At 42.5% G+C, this 26,136-nt stretch overlaps 1 protein-coding gene across 1 annotated transcript in view; it reads left to right on the forward strand.

Moving 5' to 3' along the window:
• gsg1l (gsg1-like) overlaps window positions 1-26,136 on the forward strand; it is a 262,421-nt gene that overhangs the window by 196,281 nt on the left and 40,004 nt on the right. The window contains exon 4 of the mRNA XM_072268551.1: window positions 13,944-14,055. Within this exon, the coding sequence (XP_072124652.1) occupies window positions 13,944-14,055 (112 nt within the window). The remainder of the gene's footprint in view (window positions 1-13,943; window positions 14,056-26,136) is intronic.

A 26,136-nucleotide genomic window follows, 5' to 3' on the forward strand; every position in this document is an offset into this window, starting at 1 on the left:
GGCAGGCGATCGACCGTGGACTGGGAAGGGTGGAGGTCCTTGGCGCCGGTTCAGCTGCTCGGCCCGAAGGTGGCACCCAGGCGGGTGGTCTGCCCAAGAAAGAACTTGCCCACCTTTATAGCACTGTCGCCGCCTCCCAGTCCAGCTGGAAAGGGCCAAGCATCCAATCCAACCTACACGACCCCAATTTGGACCAATTCCAAGTCCTGGTCATGCATTAAGCCAACATACATCCTTCACACCTGCAGGTTCCACAATTGGGTGGCCTTCAACAGTCGGCCTCTGCCTCCCCAGGGACAATGCATCCTATTAAGCTTACAATCAAACAATGTGAAAAACATTTTTCGGACGAGGTAATTGATTGCTTTTATGCAAATCAGCATTTTTAGCTTGCTTTCATGTATTGTCATCTGGTATAACAAGGGCACATATTGTTCTCCCATTATTTAGTATCAAGGGTCAATCTGCCCAACAACATACATAAATTCCCTCTTGTTAACCATTTCTTTACCATATCCATTTTCATACCCACTCACTCTACCCGCACACAAGTCAGACAGCATTTGTGGAAAGAGAAACAGGGTTAATCATCTCAGATTGGAGCATCTCGGTCTGATGAGTACTCCCAGTGCTTCCTGTGTTTGTTACAAGCCTCTAAGATGGTGGATCTTAACATCAATTTTTCTTTTATCCACATCACAACATAGCCACTCTGCACCTGTGGTTAGGGAGGGAATGTTAGGATGGTGGATTGAGTGCCAATCTAGTGGTTTTCTTTTTCCTGAATGGAGTTAAGCTTCTGGAGGGTTGTCGGAGATGCATTACTCAAGTCCACCACATCTTCAAGAAAAAAGCCGAAATAAATAAGCTAATTAATTAGGTGCCGCCCGGCATGTAAATGTCAGCCCAGATCAGAGGTACCTAATTAATTAGCTTGTTTATTTCGGCTTTTTTCTTAAAGATGTGCAGGGAGCTGTATCGGTCCGCGGCCTGGAGGTTGGAGATGCATTCCTCTAGGCAATGGAGAGAACTCTATCACTGTCCTGACTTTATCTTGTAAACGGTGGAAAGTTTTTTAGTGTGTCTAGGCCCAAGTGATGAGCAGTAGGATAGCCAGCCTCTTGTGTCCACAATATTAATGTTCAAAGTTCAAAGTACATTTATTGTCAAAGTGTGTATGCAGTATACAACCCTGAGATTTGTCTTCCCATGAAACAAGGAAACACCATGGAACCTGCTTAAAGAGAACTTCAAACACCCAATGCAGAAAAAAAGAACAAATCGAGCAAATGCCAGAAATGAGCAAAAACACAAAATATAAAACATCCAACCACAGAGTCATTGAAACAGTCTCGGAACGTTCATTCTAGCTCAGTTCAGTTGAAGTTAGCACTGTGTTGTTCGTTGACTGCAGGCAGCGTGAGCCAGTCTGCCCTGATCAAAATCGCACAGATTAGCAGTAAAAATGGAGAAACCAGAAACACATCATATCATGAACTGCAGAGTCCAACCACAAACAGCATTGAGTAAATCTTGCCCAAGACCCAACACTCCAGCACCTACCTCCTGCAGCATCACTGGGGGGGGGGGGGAGAGGGAGATACCAGTCAACCGTAAACACCTTCCTCTGCCAGAGAAAGCAGGATCTCCCAGTGGCCACACATTTTAATTCCACATCTCATTCCCATTCTGACATGTCTATCCACGGCCTCCTCAACTGTAAAGATGAAGCCACACTCAGGTTGGAGGAACAACACGTTATAGTCCGTCTGGGTAGTCTCCAACCTGATGGCATGAACATTGACTTCTCTAACTTCTGCTAATGCCCCACCTCCCCCTCGTACCCCATCCGTTATTTATTTATATACACACATTCTTTCTCTCTCTCTCCTTTTTCTCCCTCTGTCCCTCTGACTATACCCCTTGCCCATCCTCTGGGTTTTTTTCCCCCGTCTCCCTTTGCCTTCTCCCTGGGCCTCCTGTCTCATGATCCTCTCATATCCCTTTTGCCAATCACCTGTCCAGCTCTTGGCTCCATCCCTCCCTGTCCTGTCTTCTCCTATCATTTCGGATCTCCCCTCCGCCTCCCACTTTCAAATCTTTTACTAGCTCTTCCTTCAGTTAGTCCTGACGAAGGGTCTCGGCCCGAAACGTCAACTGTACCTCTTCCTAGAGATGCTGCCTGGCCTGCTGTGTTCACCAGCAACTTTGATGTGTGTTGCATATTATATTTTGTCTTCAAATTGGACCTACCAAAATGAACCACTTCATACTTATCTGGGTTGAAGTCCATCTGCCATTTCTCAGCCCAGTTTTGCATCCTATCAATGTCCCGTTGTAACCCCTGACAGCCCTCCACACTATCCACAACACCCCCCACCTTTGTGTCATCAGCAAATTTACTAACCTACCATCTACTTCTTCATCCAGGTCATTTATAAAAATCATAAAGAGAAGGGGTCCCAAAACAGATCCCTGTGGAACACCGCTGGTCACTGACCTCCATGCAGATCGATGAGAAATAGAGTCGATTAGGAACATCTTGAGCTCTAGGTCACATGCTCTACTCCAAACCTCACCAAATTCATTCAGAGACAGCAAAGCTGATTGCTCAATGGGCCTGAAAACACACTAAGAAAATGTAAATCACCGGTTCCAATAGTAGCAGAATCGTATTTCAAAGAAGTAAAAGAAGTAGTTTCATGAACTGTCTGAGGGATGTTAACTTTGGCCACGTTGTTCGCTGATGCCATATTCTTCACCTGTAGTTGGCTGTGGGATTTCTGGTTCACTGATGGCGGGAGCTGGAGGTTGTTCAGAGAAGGTATACCGAGATGTTGGTTAGGGGTGGTAATTGCTTGTTACTTATGGGTCACTTGCTGTTGAGGTCGTGCTGTATTCAAGCAGATACCTTCATTTGCTGAGGTATTGTGAACAACAAAGCATTGTGGCACTGTGCAATCATCAGCTAACATACCCACTTCAGACCTTTACTAGAAGAGAATTCATTGGTGAAGCAGCTAAAGATGATTGGGCTTAGGACACTTCCCTAAAGAGCTCCGACTGTGATGCTTGGGGACAGGGATAATTAATCCCTAACATTCTGAACTACTGTTTTTAGTGCAAATTGTAATTCCAACCAATGGATTATCTTCCTCTTGACAAACTCTAGTTTTTCATGGTCTCCTTGAAGCTACATCTGGTCAATGTCAGACACTTGAAACTCTTCTCTGGTATTCAGATGTTTTGTTTAAGATTGGATCTCGAGGGGAGCTGGATCATTCACTCAGTACTTCTAGCTGAACAAAGTTATGAATTCCTCAGTCTTACCTTCAGCATCAACGGGCTGGGCCCAGCCATTACTGAGGATCAGAGTATTCTTGAAAACTTTTCCTCCTGTTATATTTTAATATCTGCACCATTCATCACTGTATGTTGCAAGACTGTAGAATGTGGATCCATCCTATTGATTGTCAGATCACCATGTATCTATTAAAGGCTGTTTTGATTCCTCCTCACTACCGCCTACTATCCTCCCTCAACCGAGGAATCAATGCTGTTCCGCACAGAAGCACCTGGATAAAGTAGTCAGGTTACAGGATGTAATCTGGGTGAGGATGACGTGGTTGGATCAATGTTCATTGTCGAGAATGGCTTTATAGCACCTATTAGTAACCAGGCTGGCCAATGATTCCTTTTCCAGGACAACATCCATTAACAATCCTAAACCTTCACTCCTTCCACCTTTGAAACACAGAGAAATGGCAAAGTGCATCATCTGAAAAATGCATTGGCCACTCCAGCAGCTGCCCCCAGTCTCTCACACTCTCTGCTATCAAAGATGACGGTAGAAAACATATGGTAACACCACCACCCGAAGGTTCCTCTCCAAGCCGTGCGTTATCCGCATTTGGAAATATATCACTGTTCCATTATCATCTTACCTACTTATGTACTGCCCATTATGCCTGCTGACGTTTAGGGCAGCATTCAAGGTCCTCCATCTCTCTCTGTCCCATCGCACACAGATGTAGAAGGATTCTTCCTTGCTCTCTCCGTAACAGTTTTGTTTTGCCAGTCAGGGTTGTTAGCCCTGAGCTGAACTCCCGAACGTGGACCACTCTTAATCTGTCGTTTACCCTTTGGCCTGTTTGACGTGGGTGATCCTACCAAGGGCCGAAGCATAGAGCCCTGACTCCAGCAAATACAGCTCTCTGGGTCACTGAAGCATGCAGGCCTCCAAACCATGAAAAGGTTGTGTTCCTCTTGGAAGCCATTTGTTGTCATTGAGTCCAAATCCTGGAGCTCCACTCCTCCCACCTTCACTAGAAGGACAGCAGTGATTAAAGGGGGCAGTTCACTACCACCTTTTCAAGGGCAGTTAGAAACAAATGTTGGCATAATTAGTGTTACCCCGAAACACAAAACATAATTATGGAAAAAAACATAATCCTCTCTAAGAACGTCACTAAAGCACTTGAATTTCTTGTCAAAACATGAAGACCAGCCATTCGGGGGATGTTATACAGCACATATATATAGGTAGGGTGCACCGTACGGTATTTGTCAATGTGGACGCGAGAGCAAGTTTGTAAATCTGGCGGGAGCAAAGGATGTTGGGAATGGCGCTGCAGGAAGGGTGTGGGACAGGTGGCAGAAAATGAGTGCCAAGGGTGAAGGGGTGTAGGACAGGTGTCAGAGGAGTGCCAGGGGTGAACGGGTGTGTGACAGGTGGCAGAGAAGGAGTGCTGGGGTGAAGGGGTGTGTGACAGGTGGTTGAGAAGGAGTGCCAGGGGTGAAGGGGTGTGTGACAGGTGGCAGAGAAGGAGTGCTGGGGTGAAGGGATGTGTGACAGGTGGCAGAGAAGGAGTGCTGGGGTGAAGGGGTGAGTGACAGGTGGTCGAGAAGTAGTGCCGGGGGTGAAGGGGTGTGTGACGGGTGGCAGAGAAGGAGTGCCAGGGGTGAAGAGGTGAGTGACAGGTGGTCGAGAAGTAGTGCCAGGGGTGAAGGGTGTGTGACGGGGCACTGCTGCAGATACACCCATCTCTGAGACACCAGGAAGGGCCATTTGATTCCAAGCGATTGATTTATTGATCATTACAGAATGTCTGTCTGGTGTTTCCTGCTCCCTCCCCTCTCCCTTCCCCTTTTCCCAACCATGATTCTCCTCTCGCTGCCCCTTCCTACTCTCGGTCCACAATGGACACCCATTTCAGAATCAGGTTTATTATCGCTCACAAATGTCATGAAATTTGTTTTTTTTTACTGCAGCAACAGCAGTACAGTGGCAAAACATAAAATTACTACAGTAATGTAAAAAGTCTTAGGCACTCTAGCGATATACAGTATTTATGTGCCTAAGACTTTTGCACATTATCCCACAGGACAACAACACGAACACAATAAACTGCAGATGTAGCACCAAATCACTGCAGCTGAGAGAATATTGGACTCGTTCACCATCTTCCCAACCTCAACACAACCACAGGCGCACCTTGCTGCCCTTCACTGTTGACTGCTCCTTAAGGCATTTGAAAAGCAAGTTACAATACTTCACTTTCCATATGTGAAGGGATAGCCACTCTCGCTCTATGCTGTTGAAACACGATTGAACAAAACCCACAGCCTTTCTGTACAAATTGAATACAGGTAATTTCTGCAATGGGTGTTCATTTGAGAGCTGTGCTCAGAACATTACAGACCATCCATCTATCACACCTCCCGTTGCTTTTGGGACAGTGTGAGGATACTTGCATCATTCCAAGGACGTTTGTGACATTTTAGATAGCCCTGTCCTAGAGAACTGATGGCCATAGGGCACTACACCACAGAAAAAGACCACTTAACCCAACTAAACCATGCCGATCTATTAATCTGACTAGTCCCATTGACCTGCAACCAAATCTTAGCCCTCTATACACCCCCTTCCATGTACCTATCCAAATTTCTCTTAAATGTTGAAATAGAAACTGCATCCACCACCTCTGTTGGCAGCTCATTTCAGACTCTCACCACTCTCTAAGTGAAAAAGTTCCCTCTCAATTTCCCCTTAAACATTTCATGTTTTACCCTTAGCCCATGACCTCTGGTTGGCACCTCACCCAGCCCCAGTGGAAAAATCCTGCTTGCATTTACCCTATCTATACCCCTAATAATTTTTATACCTCTATCACATCTCCCCTCATTCTTCTGCTCTCCAGTTTGGTGTTCTCACCACTTAACTTACGGTGAGAAGCTCTGCAGAATATGTACATCACCTGAATTTCATAGACTACCCATAAGAAGCATAAATAATGAGAGTTCTTAATTAATTAATTAGTCATTAACGTTAATTTATTGTGATACGTTTACAATGCCAGTCCTCCTATTTGGATGAAGCCCATCACCTAATTGGTGAGAGCCATCATGGCTTTGTGCAGGCAGGTCGTGTCTTACCAACTTGATTGAGTTTTTGACAAGGTGACGAAAGAGAATAATGAAGGTAGAGCATGGATTTTATCTATATGGATTTTAGTAAGGCATTTGACAAAGTCCCTCCAGAAGATTAGGTTGCACGAAGTCCGTGGCAAATTAGCTGTTTGGATTTAGAATTGGCTTACACATTGAAGACAGAGGGTAGTGGTTGAAGGGACTTATTCAAACTGGAGGTCTGTAATTAGTGGTGTTCCACAGGGATCTGTGCTGGGACCTCTGCTGTTTGTGATGTATGTAAATAACCTCGATGAAAATGTAGGTGGATGGGTTAGTGAGTTTGCAGATGATACCGAGATTGTTGGGGAGCAGATATGGACAGAGAAGTGGAAGATGGAATTTAACCCAGATAAATGTGAGGTGTTGCACCTTGGTAGGACAAATACTAGGAGACAGTACACTGTTAAAGGCAAGATCCTTAACAGTGTTGCTGAGCAGAAAGATCTTTGGGTCCAAGTTCATAGCTCCTTGAAAGTGGCTACACAGGACAATAGGATGGTTAAAAAAGCTTATGGAATGCTTGCTTGTATTAGTCAAGGCATTGCGTTCAAAAGTCAAGAGGTTATGTTCCAATTTTATAGAACTGTGGGTAGGCCACATTTGGAGTATTGCATCAAGTTCTGGTCACCCCACCATAAGAAAGATGTTGAGGCTTTGGAGAGGGTGCAGAAGTGGTTTACCAGGATGCTGCCTGGTTTAGAGAGCATGTGCTATCATGAGAGGCTGGACAAACTTGAGTTGTTTTCTCTGGAGTGGTGGAGGCTGAGGGGAGATCTGATAGAGGTTTATAAGATTATAAGAAGCATAGATAGAGTAGACAGAGAGTATGTTTATCCCAGGGTGGGATTTCTAATACCAGGGGGCAGGCATCGAAGATGAGAAGGGGTGGGTTCAAGAGGGATTTTAGGGGTAAGTTCTTTACTCGTAGAGAGTGGTAGATGCTTGGAATGCGCTACCTGATATGGTGGTAGAGGAAGATGCATCAGAGTCTTTTAAGAGACATTCAGATAGGCACATGAATGTGAGGATGATAGAGGGATATGGACTTTGTGTATGTAGAAGGAATTCATTTTTTGGGGTTTTTGATTTACTTTTCAGCTGGTTCGGCACAACATTGTGGGCTGAAGAACCTGTCCCTATTTTGTACATTTCTATGTTCTGTTCTGTGCCACAGACTGAACCACAGATGCAATGTGATGGCAGGGTGGGAAAATGATTGCGCGTCCATTGCAGGGGTAGAAAGAGGTACTTCTGAATGCTTTACATATTTTATAGTCGTTGGGCTAACCTTGAGATATTTATTTATGACTCACCATTAAGCACTGAACAAAGTTCAAACTTTCTCAATGCTCTTCCCCAGTGGAAGCTTGCAGCTGGATGCAGGCATAATCCTTCACATTGCCATTGTGATTCTCTGACATTATGTAATTACACAGGACGGGTGGAGAGCAAACTCACCCCACGAGAGAGCTGAAATGTTTTTGACACAGTGCTACAACACTTCTTTATTAGAGTTTGCTACATAGATACACTTTGTAGGTTCTTAGTATTGACTGTAAGTAGCTGAGACCTTTACTCTGTTCCCTGTGACACTCTAATATTTACAGTTTGCCAAACTGAATACTGTTTATTCCTGTTTATTTGGTTATTTAGCTCATCCTTAATTTTGATAATTCAGAGCCCCAACACTATGAGATCTTATTTAGTGCAATCATGTTTTATGTGGCATCTAAAGCCTTTTGGAAATCCAAATTCACTACATTGACTTGTTCTTTATCTACTTTGATAGCTGCACATTCAAAGTACTATTGAAATACAGTCAACACAACTTCCTTTTAATTTAAAAACAATCTTGAGTATGCCTAATTTTATCTTGATGTTCTATGTCAGGGGTCCCCAACCTTTTTTGCACCGTGGACCGGTTTAATATTGACAACATTCTTGCGGACCAGCCGACCGGGGGGGGGGGGGGCGCGGTGGGGAGGTGTTCAAGTAGGGTTAAACTCACCTCGATATATCTTTTACAGTTAGGGTTGCCAACTTTCTCAATCCCAAATAAGGGACAAAAGTAGCAGTCAAATCCCAGGACACTTTACCCCAGTTAAGACTACCATGACCATGAAGCCTTGCGCGGGCACCTGTGTGCGCATGTGTGACGTGCACATGTGATGCGCGCATGCACGTGCGTGCCGGTTTTTATTCCCCACAAATTGGTTTTGCCTTCATCTTCCCGACTATACTGTACATACATTATTTCTACTTTATATAGGCTGTGTATTTATCATATCATTCTTGCTTTTGCTATATGTTAGTGTTATTTATTTTTGGCTTTATGTGTTATTTGGTATGATTTGTTAGGTTATTTTTTGGGTCTGGGAAAGCTCAAAATTTTTTCCCATATAAATGAATGGTAATTGCTTCTTCACTTCACGCCATTTCGGCACGAAAGTTTTCATAGGACGCTCTACCTTAGCGGGGTAAATATGGGACAAACCAATTTAGCCCAATATACGGGATGTCCTGGCAAATACGGGACAGTTGGCAACCCTATGTTCAAGTTCAACAGTGCGTGACAGGGAATGAGGAAAGGTGCAGCTGACTCATATGGTTTCCTCACGGCCCGGTAGCACATGCTTTGCGACCCGGTACCGGTCCACGGCCCGGTGGTTGGGGACTGCTGTTCTATGTATCCCATAATAGTTGTTTCCACAATTTCTTAATGCTAGATATTGGGTTAAATATATAACAATAAATTAGCAGAGTATTAAAGAAGGGTCTCGACCCAAAACGCTGAATGTTTCCTCTTTTCCATGGATGCTGCCTGACATGCTGATTTCCTCCAGTATTTTGTGTGTGTTGTATTGGGTTAACTAGTCTGTACTTCTCTCTTTTAATGTTCCCTCTTTCTTTGTGGGGTAATATTTTGTCCTCATGGATCTTCAATCATCCTTCTGCATCCACAGATGCTGCCCGACCCTCTGGGTTCGTCCAGCAGTTTGTTTTGTTTTGCTTCAGGCTCTAGCAGCTACAGTCTCTGGAATTTTCATGTCCTGTTTTCCTGTCTATGGATGCTTTCCAGTATCAAGAAAATTTCAAAAGGTCACAAACATTGCATTCACCTTCTCTGGTGCCTTTTGCTTTTAAATCATTTGATACAGGTCCAGGGAAATGTCAGTCTTTAGTCCTTTCAATTTGTGTGGGACTTCACTTGTTTATCATGTTTGCATTAGGCTGCAGGTGGTGCAGGGGCCTGATAGTTATTTAATATGTGACAAGAAACTTTCTTATTCCAAAGCTATTTCTTTAGACTTATTTCAAGTGAATTTCTTTAAACTTGATCTTGAGGGATTATAGCAATCTTAGTGTATGTTACACTGCTATAGCCTCACTTTCTATCCTTTCATTCTATGAGCTGAGACCTTTGTGTTCGCAGAGCTCTGGAACCATCTCCTAACGACCGATGAGACATGACTTTTGGAGACTGACCAGATTACCCTTCCCTGACAGCAGTACGCTCTTTGCTAGGGCAATGACTTTTAAAATTATACCCTTCTAGTTTGTGTCACCTGTAATGACAGCATTCCCTTTGACACTGTCCCTCTCCCCACCTGAGCAAAGAGGTATATAGTCTAACATCCTCCCACTTTTCAGCTTGTTGTCAGCTTTTTGATCCAATTTTAATATGAAACAAAGCCTCAATATACATAACGTTCCAGGTGGGAGAGTACAATACCGTGTATCATTATCTTACAACAGAGTTACAAGTGGGAGAAAAACACAACTGTACTGTCTGCTTCCCTCGCCTGATGAATTGTTGCCTCCATTTTGTTTGTGATGGTCTGAGACAGCCTGGCTATAATTGATGACACACTCTTCAACACATAAATCTGCCCTTGAGGCACAGTTGGTGTTTGATTGGAGTAATTATGTGTTTGTTTGGCAATTAAAAACAAATCAGCCCTTGAAAAGTTTCAGTTAAAGCAGATTTGGTTTTTTTTGGTGCAAGTGATTTTCGAATGGTTTTTAACTAAACAGCTTATGACCATTTAGATGTCTAAAGGCAATGGAGATCAAACCAGACGTGTTCCACCCTGGCTGTAAATAGCTCTCAAAATCTATAGTGGGCCAAAAGGAGGAAGGAAATGGACAATGTACCTCTATCTCTTTATAGTTTGTACGTCTCTGGTTTTCATGAGGCAATTCACTGTGTGGGTGTGTGAATCTCAAAATGCGTTTACTGTACAACCACCAAGACCCATTGATGGAAGTACAGTTTGACACGGTCCTTGCTGCAGATATGGTTACATTTGCCTTGTAATTTTTCTCTGATGATACTCTTTTAAGTTCTTCTCTCTGTTTCACCTAATTTATACAGCAATTTTTTTTTACCAACTTTGTAATTTTCCTTTGTTTAATTCAGTTTCCACTTCTAAGAGGGCCTCACTTACTTTGTTACATTCTTTCTGTTTATGTCCTTGTGGAAATGTTAGCAACCTGATTTAATATTTCTTGCTAGTTTGTTCTTGTATTATATTTTCTCATCCTTTTTAATTTGTTGTTATCCTCTGTTGATTTCAAGTCAACCAGTCCTCGGCCTTAATACTATTGTTTTGTAATCTATCATTTCAAGCTAACTCCCATAAGACATAGGAGCAGAATTAGGCCATCCAGCTCATCAAGCGTGTTCCACCGTTTGAGCATGTCTGATTTATTTTCTGTTCAGCCCATTCTCTTGCCTTTCCCCATAACCTTTAACACCCTTAGTCATCGAGAACATATCAACCTATGCTTTAAATAATCCCAGTCAGCCTCCACAGCTGACTGTAGCAATGAATTCCACAGGCACATCATCTTCTCGCTAAAGGAATTCGGCCCAATCTCTGTTCTAAAGGGACATTCTTGATTCGGTCCACTGCAGAAAACGTCCTCTCCATGTACTTTCTCTAGGCCTTTCAATATTCAATAAGTTTTAATGAGATCCCCCTTATTCTTCTAAACTCCAGCAAGTACAGACCCAGAGCAAACAAACTCTTCTTATATGTTAACTTTTTCAATCCTGGGATCATTCTCGTAAGCCTCCTCTGGATCGTCTCCAATGCCAGCACATATTTTCTTAAATAAGGGGCCCAAAACTGCTCACAATACTCCAAGTGCCTTATAAAGCCTCAGCTTTACATCCTTGCTTTTATATCCTGGTCCTCTGCAAAGGAATGCTAACATTGCATTTGCCTTCCTTACCACCGACTCAACCTGCAAGTTGACTTTCAGGGAATCCTGTACAAGGACTCCCATGTCCCTTTGCACCTCTGATTTCTGAATTTTCTCCCCATTTAGAAAATAGTTTACACCTATATTCTTTCTACCAAAGTGCATGACCATATACTTCCCTGCACTGCATTCCATCTGTCACTTCTTTAACTGTTCTCCACTGTATTGGACGCAAACTTGGCCACAAAGCGATTCATTCTGTCATCCAAATAACTGACATATAAAATGAAAAGAAGTTAAATTAGGGTTGACTACCTCCCTGTAGCCTTCTATGACTATCATAACATTGCCCTTTATTCATGCTGTCTCTAACTCCCATTAATTTGTAACCTTCTTTGGACCCTCTCCAATGCCAGCACATCCTTTCTTAGATATGGAGTCCAGAACTGCTCACAATACTCCAAATGATGTCTGACCAATGCATTATAAAGTTTCAGCATTGCATCTTTGCTTTTATATTCTAGTTCTCTGGAGATGAATGCTAGCATTGCATTTGCCTTCCTTACCACCGGCTCAACCTAAAAGTTGTCTTATAGGGAATCCTGTACTAGGACTCCCAAGTCCCTTTGCACCTCCTATTTCTGAATTTGTTGCCAATTTAGAAAAGTCAGTGTCTTTATTCCTTCTGCCAAAGTGCATGACCATATACTTCCTTACACAATATTCAATCTTCCACTTCTTTGCCCTAATCTGTCTAAGACCTTCTGCAGGTTCTCTACTTCCTAAACACTATCTGCCCCTCCACCTAACTCTGTATCATCCACAAACTTGGAACACAAAGCCACCAATTCTGTCATCCAGATCATTAAGATATTACATGAAAGTTAGTGGACTCAACACCAACCTCTATGGACCACAACTAATCTCTGGCAGTCAATCAGGATACACATTGTATCAAAAGCTCAGGCAAGGAGGCAGATGGATGTGGTTGCTCTGCTTGTAAAAATGAAAGCAAATCCTGAGAAAGAGGTGACATACAATTGGAAGGTATAGTCTCCTTGTGGGTAGAATTAAGAAACTGCAAAGGTAAAAAGACCCTGATGGGAGTTATATACAGGCCCCTGAACAGTAGCTGACATGTGGGTTACAGATTATAATGGGAGTAAAAAGTGGCCCTAATAAAGGGAATGTTATAATAGTTATATAACATTTCAATATGCAGGTGGATTGGGAAAATCAGATTGGGGCTTGGTCCCAAGGGAAGAAATTTGTAGAATTCCTATGAGCTTTTTTAGAGCAGCTTTTTGTTAAACACACTTGGGAAAAGTCAATTCTGAATGGGGTGTTGTGTAATGAACCAGATTTGATTAGGGAGCTTAAGGTAAATGAACCCTTAGGAGACACTGATCATATTATGATAGAATTCACCCTGCAGTATGAAAGGGAGAAGCTGAAATTCGATGTATCAGTACTGGAGTAGAGTAAATAAATTACAGAGACATGAGAGAGGAGCTGGCCAAGGGTGATTGGAAGGGGACACCAGCAGGGATGATGGCAGAACATCGATGGCTGGAGTTTAGGTGAGTAACTTGGAAAGCGTAGGAAAGGATGTGCTGGACTTTGTGCAGGGTTGCTGTTATTGCTGTGACAGCTGGCAGAGCTTCATGACAACCTTATGGTAACACAATGCTTCCTCCCATCTTGCTGAAATAGTTTTCTTTTTGTGTGCATGTGTGGGGCAAACTGATGCCCCTTGGCCCCTTAGATTCTAGTCCACTCCCTTTCTTGTTCCTCTGGCAATAATAACATTGCAAAGACCAGGCTCACTGAGGCCAATCACAAATTTCCCTTGGTCAACAGGTCTACCTGATTTGCTAAATCACTTCTATTTTGCCCCGATTTCCCAAGTATCGCAAATGCAGTGTATTAGTGATCAAAGTAAACCTAGTCCCACTATTGAGCAACTTGTTACTCTTTGAAAACTTTTGCAGTTGGAGGCTATTGGGCTGCTCCCATTCAGTGTGACCAGTTTAGAGTTAATTCTTTGGAACTCTCACAGGTTAATTCTGTACACAGCTGTAATTTTGTGCTCAATTTTTAATGAAATCCCCAAGATGAAAGCACCCCCAAAAGAAGTGGTTTAGTGACTGCAAGTATTAAAAACCTTTTGATGTGTGTAATCATCCGGTGTTATATTTTACTTACTGGTTTCAAATGTTTTTGCGGACTTTAAAAGAATGTGCTTTTTGCCTCTTTATATTTAGGACTTCTAGGGATGGTGGCCCATGTGATGTACACGCAAGTGTTCCAGGTGACAGTGAGTCTTGGGCCTGAGGAATGGAGACCACATACCTGGGACTATGGGTGGTCATTCTGGTATGAAGCTTCTTTTTTTTCATATTCGGCTCAACATGCTCATTTCCAAAGCCTTGTGATGACAAAGATTCCACTGTAACAATTCCAATGATTGTAACTGACTTCCATAACTCCTTTCCTTTAATCAATACTCATTGGGGACCCAACTAACTGCTGACTGGTTATGCAATACAGGTATAAAGGATAACATAAAAGGATGTAAAGGAAGCATTGTTTATATTCCAACCTATACTATCATTTTGTATACAAACATCGTTTAAAGAATTTCATGTTTCATGGATGTAACTTAAAGTGGGCCTTTTTTGTATCTGTTTCCTCCTGAAGCCAAAATACGTAGCAGTACTGATTTACACATTCTCGTTTATAGCTGGCACCATCCAATCATTCTTATTTCCCCTAATAGCACACTTATTGCTTATCACCATCTCTGTGACACAAGATAGTGTGCCTGCATATACTCTATGAAAATATTATCATATTAGGCATGGCACATGTGCAGTTCCCTTTGAATGATTGAAGGATCTTAAGTGCCTGAGAAATTGTGATAATAGTCACTGCTAAAATAGAAATGTCTTCCTCTAGTCATTTAATTATAGAACTGCACAGACCGAATGGTCCCCTGAAGAACACGAGAACACAATGGAGATTTATTTTTTCCCCTTGCTTGCTTGTTTGACTGACAAAATAAACATTTGTAATCAGGACCAAATTCTGAGAAAGTTTCTGCTTTTAAAGAGGACGGGAGCTCTGATGCGAACAACAGACTGTTGAACTACAGCTTTGGAGGTTGATGTTATCCCAAATTAACCTGAACCTGCTCTCTACCTGCCCCATGAGGCAATTTCTGTCATACCTTGCCGCGAATGATGAGCTTTTTTGGGATTGGGAGAGGGGATATCTGGTATTACTGAATGGAATTCGGGGAAGAGAAGAGTTACGGTGAGAGACACAGAGCTTCACCATGAGTACTGTGAACCTATAAAAAAATCTAAACTAACTGGCCCCTGAAACATCTGGTTACCTACTCAAAACACTAAGATTACAGCAAGATACAAATATTCTAAGGTCAGGGAGGCTAAAGAAATAGCCTCATTCTAGCTATTCCAAAACAGTCTCCAGCATGTGGAGAGAGTTAAAATTGGAGCTCCTTTAACACTTGCAGACAAGGAATGACCTTGTTCCGTCCAGATCATACATTTAAAATATTCCTTAAGTCCATTTCTACTAGCCTTAAATTTTCATTTAATAGATATCTAGCTTATTTCTATAACCAGTAATGTTTCTACTTCTAAGATTCATTCCAGCTTTAAAGTGAACTTTCATTCAAAAAAGTGTTTTCCTTTATTATGCACCTGAATATTTCAATTTATCTAGAGACTATTGTAGTGATAATTTCAGTGAACTGTCAATTAATTTAGGTCATTGGTCGGCTCATGTTCAGATCCCTTGAATATCATCCCATATAACACATCAAATTTCTCAGTGCAAAATTAAACTCTACGTTTTTCTTCACTGAACTGTATTTACCATTACTCCGCTCATGTCCTTTCAAATTGATTGATTTAAATTGATATTTTGTCTTGCTCTCAATATGGTGTTTTCTGCAAATATTCAATATTTTGAGCATAATTCCTACTAATTAATCATTTGTAAGCAATAGCTACCCAGTGTTGGTGTTGGTCGGCCGGTGGCGCAGTGACATCAGCGCCAGACTCCAGAACGGAGGTTCCCGGGTTCGAATCCAGTTGGGCCGTTCCCGAGTACGCTTTCCACCTGTGCCCAGTTGAGTGTTGAGCTCGCAACTCGACCTCGTAAAATAAAGAAAATGCTGTACTGCGAAATGTCTGTGTAAGGAGTGGTGCACCACACAGTCTCTCGTTCCGCGCCTTGTAAGGCACGAAAATGCCCGACGCTGGCCTCTCAGGCCTGAGTCGACGTCATCATCATCATCATCATCGTTGGTGCAAGAATGTGTGCCAACACTTGCGGGCTGCCCCCAACATGTCCTTAGGTTGTGGTATTTGAAAACACAGACAACACATGTCACTGTATGCTTCAATGTACATGCGATAAGTGAATGAATTTGAATGATCAATGTGGCAGTCTAATGCCCCTATAATACACATTGTCCTTATCTGCCAATCAAACATTTTCTACTCGGTTGTAATGTATTTCCAACTACATTTTCTCATGGGCTTATTCCTTCCTGTTATTCAACTTTCAACTCCTATATCATTTCACTGGAGAAAACAATTCTTCACAAAAAATAAAGAAGAGTCAAGGTCCAATCTCTGACCTGTAGTGACTTGGTTGATTTTAAACAGACAGGAGGACAGTGATAATGTTGTGTTGGGGAGAGAACAAACAGTGATAATTCCCATTCTGATATGTATTCCATTTCCCGTTCCCATTCCGATACGTACATCCATGGCCTCCTCCACTGTCGGGATAAGGCCACAGTTAGGCTGGAGGAACAACAACTTATATTCCGTTTGGGCAGTCTCCAACCTGATGGCATGATCACCGATTTCTCAAACTTCTAGTAATGCCTCCCCCCTTCATCATTTCCTATCCCATTCTCCCTCTCTCATGTTATCTACTTTTGCCCGTCACCTCTCTGTGGTGCTCCTCCCCCCCACCTTTTTTCTTACTTCCATGGCCTTCTGTCTCTTTCACCAATCAACTTCCTTCATCCCTCCCCCTCCAAATTTCACCTATCGCCTACACAAAATACTCTGCAGATGTTGGGGTCAAAGCAACACTCACAACACGCTGGAGGAACTCAGCAGGTCGGGCAGCATCCATGGAGAAGATCGATCGACGTTTCGGGCCGCAACCCTTCGTCAGGACTGAAGAGGGAAGGGGCAGAGGCCCTATAAAGAAGGTGGGGGGAGGGTGGGAAGGAGAAGGCTGGTAGGTTCCAGGTGAAAAACCAGTAACGGGAAAGGTAAAGGGGTGGGGGAGGGGAGGCAGGGAGGTGATAGGCAGGAAAGGTGAAGAAGGAATAGAGGAAAACACAATGTGTAGTAGAAGGAGGCAGAACCATGAGGGAGGTGATAGGCAGCTGGGGGAGGGGAAAGAGTGACATAGGGATAGGGGAAGGGAGAGGAAGGGAATTACTGGAAGTTGGAGAATTCTATGTTCATACCAGGGGCTGGAGACTACCTAGACGGTATATGAGGTGTTGCTCCTCCAACCTGAGTTTAGCCTCATCATGGCAGTAGAGGAGGCCATGTATGGACATATCCGAATGGGAATGGGAAGCAGAGTTGAAGTGGGTGGCAACCGGGAGATCCTGTCTGTTGTGGCGGACGGAGTGGAGGTGCTCGATAAAGCGGTCCCCCAATCTGTGTCGGGTTTCACCGATGTGGAGGAGGCTGCACCAGGAGCAATAGATGACCCCAACAGATTCACAAGTGAAGTGTTGCCTCACCTGGAAGGACTGTTTGGGGCCCTGAATGGTGGCAAGAGAGGAGGTGTAAGGACAGGTGTAGCACTTACGCTTACAGGGATAAGTGCCGGGTGGGAGATCCGTGGGGAGGGACGTGTGGATCAGGGAGTCACGGAGGGACCGATCCCTGCGGAAAGCCGAGAGGGGTGGAGAGGGAAAGATATGCTTAGTGGTGGGGTCCTGTTGAAGGTGGTGAAAGTTGCGGAGGATAATGTGCTGGATCCGGAGGCCGGTGGGGTGGTAGATGAGGATAAGGGAAACTCTGTCCCTGTTGTGGTGTCTTTTCTTCTTGACTAATTTCATTACCTCTCTGGACATCTATCCATCGCTGTCCTTCCTTCTAACAGGAACCTATCTTTCCTGTACCCTGTGCAATCGATCTTTAAACACCCTCCACATGTCTGATGTAGGATTACCTGAAAAAAAGATGCTCCCAATTAACTCTTCTTAGTTGCTGCCTAATGCCCTATAATTTGCCCTACTCCAATTTAAAACTCTCCCACAAGGACCATACCTATCCTTATCTATAGCTATCCTGAAAGTAAGGAGTTGAGATCGCTGTTCCCTAACTTCTTATCCGTTTATCCACTGAAAGGTCAGTCACCTGGCTAGACTCATTACCAAAGAGCAGGTCCAGTACAGCCCCTCCCCTCATTGGCCATCCACATATTGATTTAAGAAACCCTCCTGGATACACTAAAAAATCTGCCCCAACTAAACCCCTTTCACGAGAAAATCTGCAGATGCTGGAAATTCAAGCAACACACACAAAATGCTGGTGAACGCAGCAGGCCAGGCAGTATCTATAGGAAGAAGTACAGTCAACGTTTCGGGCCGAGACCCTTCGCCAGGACCCCTTTCACTAAGGTCCCAAGTTTATATTAGGGAAGTTGAAATCCCCCCATGACAACAACCCTATAGTTTTTACACGTTTCCTTAATCTGATTACATATCTGTTCCTCAATGTCCCGGTGGGTATTGAGTGATCTGTCATACAGTCCCATCAGTGTGATTGCGTCCTTTCTATTCCTGAGTTCTACACAAATGGACTCAGTGTCTGAACCCTCCATTATGTCACCCCTGAGTGCAGCTGTGATAATTGTCCCTGATTTGTAGTGCAACTCTCCCCACCCCCACCCCACCCTTTTAACATCCTTCTTTGTCTTATCTAAAACTTTGTAAACCTGGAACATTAATCACCCATTCCTGCCCCTCTCTCAACCAAGTTTCAGTAATCGCCTCAGCTTCATAGTTGTGGCTATTGAGGCAACAGCTTTTAAATAAAGGCAGCATTGAAAACTAACCCATAGGTAATACTGTATAACAAAAACAGAATTTGACCTTGGTTTCTGCTTCTGGTTTTCATGCACAACAGCTGAAGCCTGGGCTGGGATTGCACACTTCCAAAGGATTCTGTTGTTTTTTGTTCCTTAACATAAGTGACAGGCTAATTCAAATATATCTTGTAACATTTTGGCAAACATTGGAGTAATTGGTTTGCACACTTTATTCAACTTCCTGTTATCTCATCCAGTGGGAAGCAGACTTCTCAAAATTTGTTTTAAAGAATTCCTTAAGTATTCTTTTACTCATTATTTCAAGGGTCTTGTTAACTCAGTTTGGACAATTTTAGCCAGAGTTCCAGTTTTCTAAATTATCTTTGATCTATTTTGTGAGTGGGATTTAGCAGCAATATCTTACTTGCGGCAGCACAGAAGGGAGCCATTCACTCCATTGAGATTATGCCCAATCCCAACAGAGTAATCCCACCACTACCATCCTAATATTCCCTGTAATCTTCCACAGACTGTACAGTTTATTAATGGGATTTCAGTACCTTTAACCATCAGAAATTGAGGGACTGAAATTGTTCAGCTAACTGTGCTCCACACAACTGGGTTCAAAAAAACACCCACTTGCCTTCAACTGTCCAGTTCTTGCACCTACTTGCACATCCCTAATCACTGCAACTCTGACAACTTTGCACTAAGATGGAATTTGTGGTTTTCGGTGCTAATTTTTGATATAATTTTGTATAATATACATTTAATTCATGTTTTGCTTGTGACTATTCTGTCTCCAATGCGCTATGATGTGTAAGTTTTTCACTTCACCTGTACATACATAAACTTGTGTATGTAACAATAAACTCAGATTTGACTTAGACTTTGAATTACTGATAAAATTTAATATTATAAACCAGTATCATACAGTAACTGAAATATATATACTTTGAAATTTATCGGGGTGCCACGGTAGCATAGGGGTTAGCTCAGGGTATTGGAGTTTGGAGCTCAGTTCCGGTGTCCTCTGTAAGAAGTTTGTACGTCCTGCCTGTGAGCATGTGGGTTTTCTTCAGGTGCTCAGCAGTCCTCCACAGTCCAAAGACGTACCGGTTGGTAAGTTAATTGGTCATTGTAAATTATCCTGTTTTAAATAGGAGGATCACTGTGCAGTGCAGCTCATAGGGCAGAAAAGTCTGTTTCACACTGTACCTCTGGAAAAATAAATAAATAAAATAGCCTGTTAATACATTAATTGCAGTGTTCTTACCTCCAGACCCTGCTGTACTCTCTCTATGCTCATGACTGTGTGGCAAAGCACAGCTCAAGTGTATTCTGTAAATTTGCTGATGGTACAACCAATGTTGGCAGAACCACAGATGGTGACGAGAGGGCACACAGGAGCGAGATAGATCAGCTGATTGAGTGGTGTTGCACTCAGTGTCAGTCAGACCAAAGAACAGATTATGAATTTCAGAAAGGGTAAGATGAGGGAACACACTTGAGTCCATAAAGAGAGGCCAGAAGTGGAGAGAGTGAGCAGTTTCAAGTTCCTGGTTGTCAAGATCTCTGAGGATCTGGCCTGGATCCAATATATCGATGCAGCTACAAAGAAGGTACGATAGTGGCTGTACAGTATTTCATTAGGAGTTTGAAGAGATTTGGTATGACACCTAAGACACTCCCAAATTTCTAGATTTCTAACCGAGCGCATTCTAACTGGCTGCAATCACAGTCTAGTATGGGAGGGGCTACTGCACAGGATCGAAGTAAGCTGCAGAGAGTTGTAAACTTAGTCAGCTCCATCATGGGCACTAGCCTCTGTAGTATCCAGGAAGCAGGCGCACACTCAATGATGCAGGAACAGCTTCCTCCCCTCTGCCATCCAATTTCTGAATGGGCATTGAACCAATGAACACTACCTCATTACATTTTTATTTCTATTGTTTGCACTGTTAGTTTTTTTCTCTATTATTATGTATTGTATTGTACTGCTGCCATAGGGTGAACAGATTTCATGACATATGCTGGTGATATTGAACCTGATTCTGAGTAATTTGTACCTTTTCTCTGTGCCCAGAGCTATGAATCTCCTGAACAGCCATCAGAATTTATTCCTTTGTTAGATATATTATCTCAAAACGCTTTCACACCATGGTCCAGCACCAACCATACATAGGTGGGCCCAGAAATTAGTTCTTTTTGTTTTCATTTGCTGACAAGAAAGGTAAGAGCAGGCAGTGATGGGTAGCATAGCTGTAAAGGATTAGTGTCAGAGGCCACAGGACTCTCCATACTCATGGGCTTTTGTTTAAGCCCCTCAAGGTAAAGGACTAGGGATAATTGGATGCCTTTGATGTATTGACATATCTTCCACATACACTCAAAGGAAAAAAAATCCATCTGAAGTATGAATATCAGGGTATTTTTAAAACTTCTTCATTCATGTATGTATTGTTCAATTGCATGGAAGAGCAATGACACCATATAGTCTGCTCAAGCCTTGATCATAGCTATGTAGTCTTTGGATGACAATATGTTGATCTCCAGAACTAGAATGACAAATGTCATGAAACCATCGAATCATACGCACCAACCATTAAACACCAATTTACACAAATTTCATTGTATTCCTTCTACATTCCCATTAACTTCCAGTCAGATTCTGCCCCTCACCTACTAACTGTAGCCAAATAATCTGCACATCTTTAGGGTGTTGGAGAAAACTGACGTGGTTGCAGGGCAGACAACACTAGAGGTCAGGTATGAGCTTGGGACATTGGTGCTTTGAGGCATCGGGTTCCACTGTGCTGCCAAAATTGTTCCACGCTTCCTTTCTTTTAGTCCTTGCACTAAGCAGGCCATGCATCATTATTCAAACAGAGGGATGATCATAAAAGGGAATGTGGAAGTGGAACCCCACTCAAAGAGTTATTAACTGCAGCAATTCCTCCCAGATTTTGCTCACAAAATGCCTCCTGGCAGAACAGGGCGAGCTGTTTTGAACATGGGCAGGGATGTCAATGTTCTTTGTTCTCCTCAGTTCCAGGAAGAATAACATTACCAGATTCCTCTAAGTCAAGGGTTCCCAACCTGGTTTCCACAGACCTCTTGCTTCATGGTATTGGTCCATGCAACTAAAAAGGGTGAGAACCCCTGCCCTAGGCTGAAGGAGAGCAGACTGGTGAAAAGCATACCACATTTGTAAACACCTTAGTACAATCATTCACCCAGTGTGATCTGTCATCTTCACCATTCAACAGAAGGGGGTTCCAATCAGAAAATGCAATGATGTCTTAAGACTCTTCCAGCATATATTGGAGTGTGACTCTTCTATGTCTGAACTCCAATTATCATCTTCACTCTAAATCCTTTAAAAATCAATCAATATTAGATTTAAAATGAATAATTGAGGCATCTTTTAGTTTTGTGTGAGAGCTTTATAAACATTGTATGAAGGTACACTACCTCACTTCTCTCTAGCATGGTTTGGCTGTCATTTCAATCGTGTACTCTTTGCAAATCCTCAATTGAGATGAAAGCTTTTGCCTATCAGTCCTATAATTCCTTTTCAAAATCTGAAACCTCTTAATCAAATTGCACCATCTTATACACTACAAAGAATAGAACTTAGTTTATACTAACTCCTCATAGTTTAATACATTAAAGTGTTGGTAAACTTGTAATGAATTTTGTTGCATATCTTCAATATTAGCTATTGTTGGTGTATATTGTACTCTAGTATAGCATAACTAGAGATGTGTTTAACTATAGCAAAACTTCCTTACATCTATGAGCCTTTGAATTATGAAAGATTAATGTTCTATTAGCCTTTTTTATTTTCTGTTTGTACTCTTTCAAGGTCACCCGTCATGTCTCCTTTGCATACCTCTGGATGGTAGGAAATTCATACCATCTATGATGAAATGGCTTCATGTGTTACGACTACTCACCGACTGTTTCAAAATTGGCAATAATACTCCCGCATGAAATCATTGTTTACCACTTCCTCTACAGAAAGTTTTTTCTCTGGGGTGGCTTTGCAGGGCTGCATTGCCAAGACATCTGCGGCAATGTTTAAATTGATGCTTCGTGCTTAACTGCGTAGTTGCACAGGTGTTGTATTAAGACCATTTCTGCAACTTCAATAGCATCATCATGGGATTTGCAGACCTTAGAATCAATGGCAAAAGTCTGTGGTCAGTATCTAATATTGTCAGTCTTCACAGCAAGAACTGGGGAAAACCTGTCACTGCAAATACAGTTGCTAATACAGTATCTCCTTCTTGACTTGAGATTTTCTTTATTTTTGGGCAGCGTGCAGGATTTATGATGAAAGTAATCTTGACTCTACCTTCCCCAGAAGTACTGAAGTTAGAAGTGAGCTCTACACTCTCTTCTAAGGACACTTAGGGATGGCAAGAAGTGCCAGTCTTGCTAACGGCCCTTACGTCCTGAAAACAGTTGACTCACTGAATGGGGCTGCATGGTATCTTAGCAGTTAGTGTAACACTATTACAGCACCAGCAACACGGGTTCAATTCTGCCGTCGCCTGTAACATTTTCCCTGTGACCATGTGGGTTGCCTCCAGGTGCTCTGGTTTTCTCCCAAATTCCATATAAATATGGGTTATTAGGTTAATTGGTCACGTGGGTGTAATTGAGCAACACAGGCTCATCGGTCCTGAGTGGCCTGTTAAGCAAGAGAAAATCTGCAGATTTCGGCCCAAAACATCAACTGTACTTTTTTCCATTGATGCTGCCTGGCCTGCTGAGTTCCTCCAGCATTGTGTGTGTGTTGCTGTTAATACGCTGTATCTCTAAATAAATTAAAAAGTATAGGAGTACTTCACCCAAGTGCGATATGTAATTTACTGGAGTGACCAAATTTTTGCATGGGAAGGCCATTGATCAAAATTTGAGTGATCAATTTGATTATAATGCTCTTTGAGTTCTGTACCTGGGTTTATGAGAGGCCTCAAGAAGTACAGGATCCTTCTAAGTAGCAGCTGGTCTGGGGTTTTAAAGCCTGGCACAAGATAAAGGTGCTGCGGCTACTTACAGAAAGCTTGAAAAGAAATGCTAGATGAGCCTAGTTTTGTCACATATCAAGCAAGGACAGGTAATTGCTGCATGCAAGGCTCGAGTGAACAAGGTGGCAGTAGTCCAGCAGGGTCCCAGTGAAAGGAAACAAATACAGCAGTATTTGCACAATATTGAGATGGAAGAACTTTCTGAGCAATGCAATTTGAATGTCATACATGCTGTAGTGTCGGCAGTGATAATAAAAATAACAACAATTTTAATTTTAAAGTAAAGATCCATAATAAAGATATTAATAATGAATACTAACATATCCATAGATTGTTCTTTTGTGTTAATCAAGAGTTTAGTTCTGTGCTATTGATGCAAAACACTTGAAAATCAAGACCTTTAAAATCTGACTGGTCATGCTATGAGAGTTTTAGGAGAAGCAGAACGCGGGGAGAAGGCAAGCTTGCTATGATGGCGGCTAATTACATTAACATACTGACTTTGATAGGAAATACTCTAATTGGCTGAAAGAATTGAGAATCAAAAAAAAGACACATTTAGAGTAAATACCTCAAATCCAGACTCGAGCAAGTTGTTACCAACATGAACAGATTCACATATGGGCATTACAGATTAGAGATTAGCTTTAGTTGTCACGTGTCCGGTGAGCATTAAAACGCAGAGTGAAATGGGTCGCTTGTGTCAATGACAGACACAGTATGAAAACATGCTCAGGGCAGTCCGCAAGCTTTGCTATGCCTCCATTGGCGACAAGAGCATGCCTATAACTTACTGAGCCTAACCTGTATGTCTTTGGAATGCAGGAGGAAACCCACACGGTCATGGCAAGAATGTACAGACGGCAGTCAGAATTGAACCCTAACTGCTCTGCTGCTTGCAGCCCTGACATAAGAGACATTAAGTCCTTGTGTTTATCAAACCAGACAGCTGACTATCCATTATAAAGCCTAATCTATGCACTTCGCATTGAAAAAGCAGGTGTAAAAGGTGTAACAACTTGAGTGGACGACAGTGACACAAAGTGAATGGGTGATACTCCCAAGGCAGTGGGAACAAACCTAGCTCTGCAGAGATTACGATACAGATCAGTTCATGATGAGAAATCATGACTGCTCATATCCAGAGATTTTGATGTAGATTCGACAGGGGTGAGAAACTTTTACAAAGCTAAACCTCTCATACTTACAGCCCACTTAATTTAGGTGATGAGAGCAGCACTTCTTGACAATTAAAGGCCACAAGGATTGCAATTGTGTGCCAATGAAGTCTTGAATAAAATTGGCACCAAAAATATTCTCAGAATAAGTTGCAGTGACAGAATCAGCAATCCTTGTGCAGCCAAGATGATTATCTAATTACCTCAGCAGCACAGGCAGAGAATCTTCTAATACTCAGGAAGTCTTTAGAAAATTGCATCAGGGTAATGGCAAGCTTAATCAAAGCAAATGTGCCTTCATCCAGAAGGAGTTAATTTATTTAAGCCTGTGAGCTGATGAAAGTTGACGATAATCATTAAAAAGAAACTGAAACCATATCAAAGACAGGGAATCAAAATGTATTAGTGGGCTCAGGTCATTTTTGGATAGCATATGATCATTAGAAATAGGAACATGAATCAGCTATTTAGTCCTCATTTCTGTTCCATATTCATCAATGTTATGACAGATCTTCCACTTTTTTGCCATTTTTCTGCATTTGCCCCCTACCTCTTTATGCCCTTAATGTGTGGAAATTAATGAGCTGTAATTTGAAGGAATTTGGATTGAGATTTCACAGCTCTCTGAGTTAGAGAATTCTGCATGAGAAATTCCTTCTCAACTCAGTTTAAGTGACCTACGTACTATTCTGAGCTTCTGGCCCTTGCTTTTGAATCTCTTAGCAATGGAAAACACCTTCCCAGCTCCCTGTCTGTCAAATTCTGTACGAATGTTGTAAATCTCAGAATCTGAATCAGATTTATTATCAAACAACAACAACAGGAATTCTGCAGATGCTGGAAATTCAAGCAACACACATAAAAGTTGCTGGTGAACGCAGCAGGCCAGGCAGCATCTCTAGGAAGAGGTGCAGTCGACGTTTCAGGCCGAGACCCTAACGTCCTGACGAAGGGTCTCGGCCTGAAACGTCGACTGCACCTCTTCCTAGAGATGCTGCCTGGCCTGCTGCGTTCACCAGCAACTTTGATGTGGGTTGCAGATTTATTATCACTGATTTACATGGCATGAAATTTGAAGCGACACGCACACAAAACGCTGCAGGAACTCAGCAGGTCAGGCAGCATCTGTGGAAACG

This window comes from Mobula birostris, chromosome 9 (genome assembly GCF_030028105.1).
Source record: "Mobula birostris isolate sMobBir1 chromosome 9, sMobBir1.hap1, whole genome shotgun sequence".
NCBI classification, from domain to species: Eukaryota; Metazoa; Chordata; class Chondrichthyes; order Myliobatiformes; family Myliobatidae; genus Mobula; species Mobula birostris.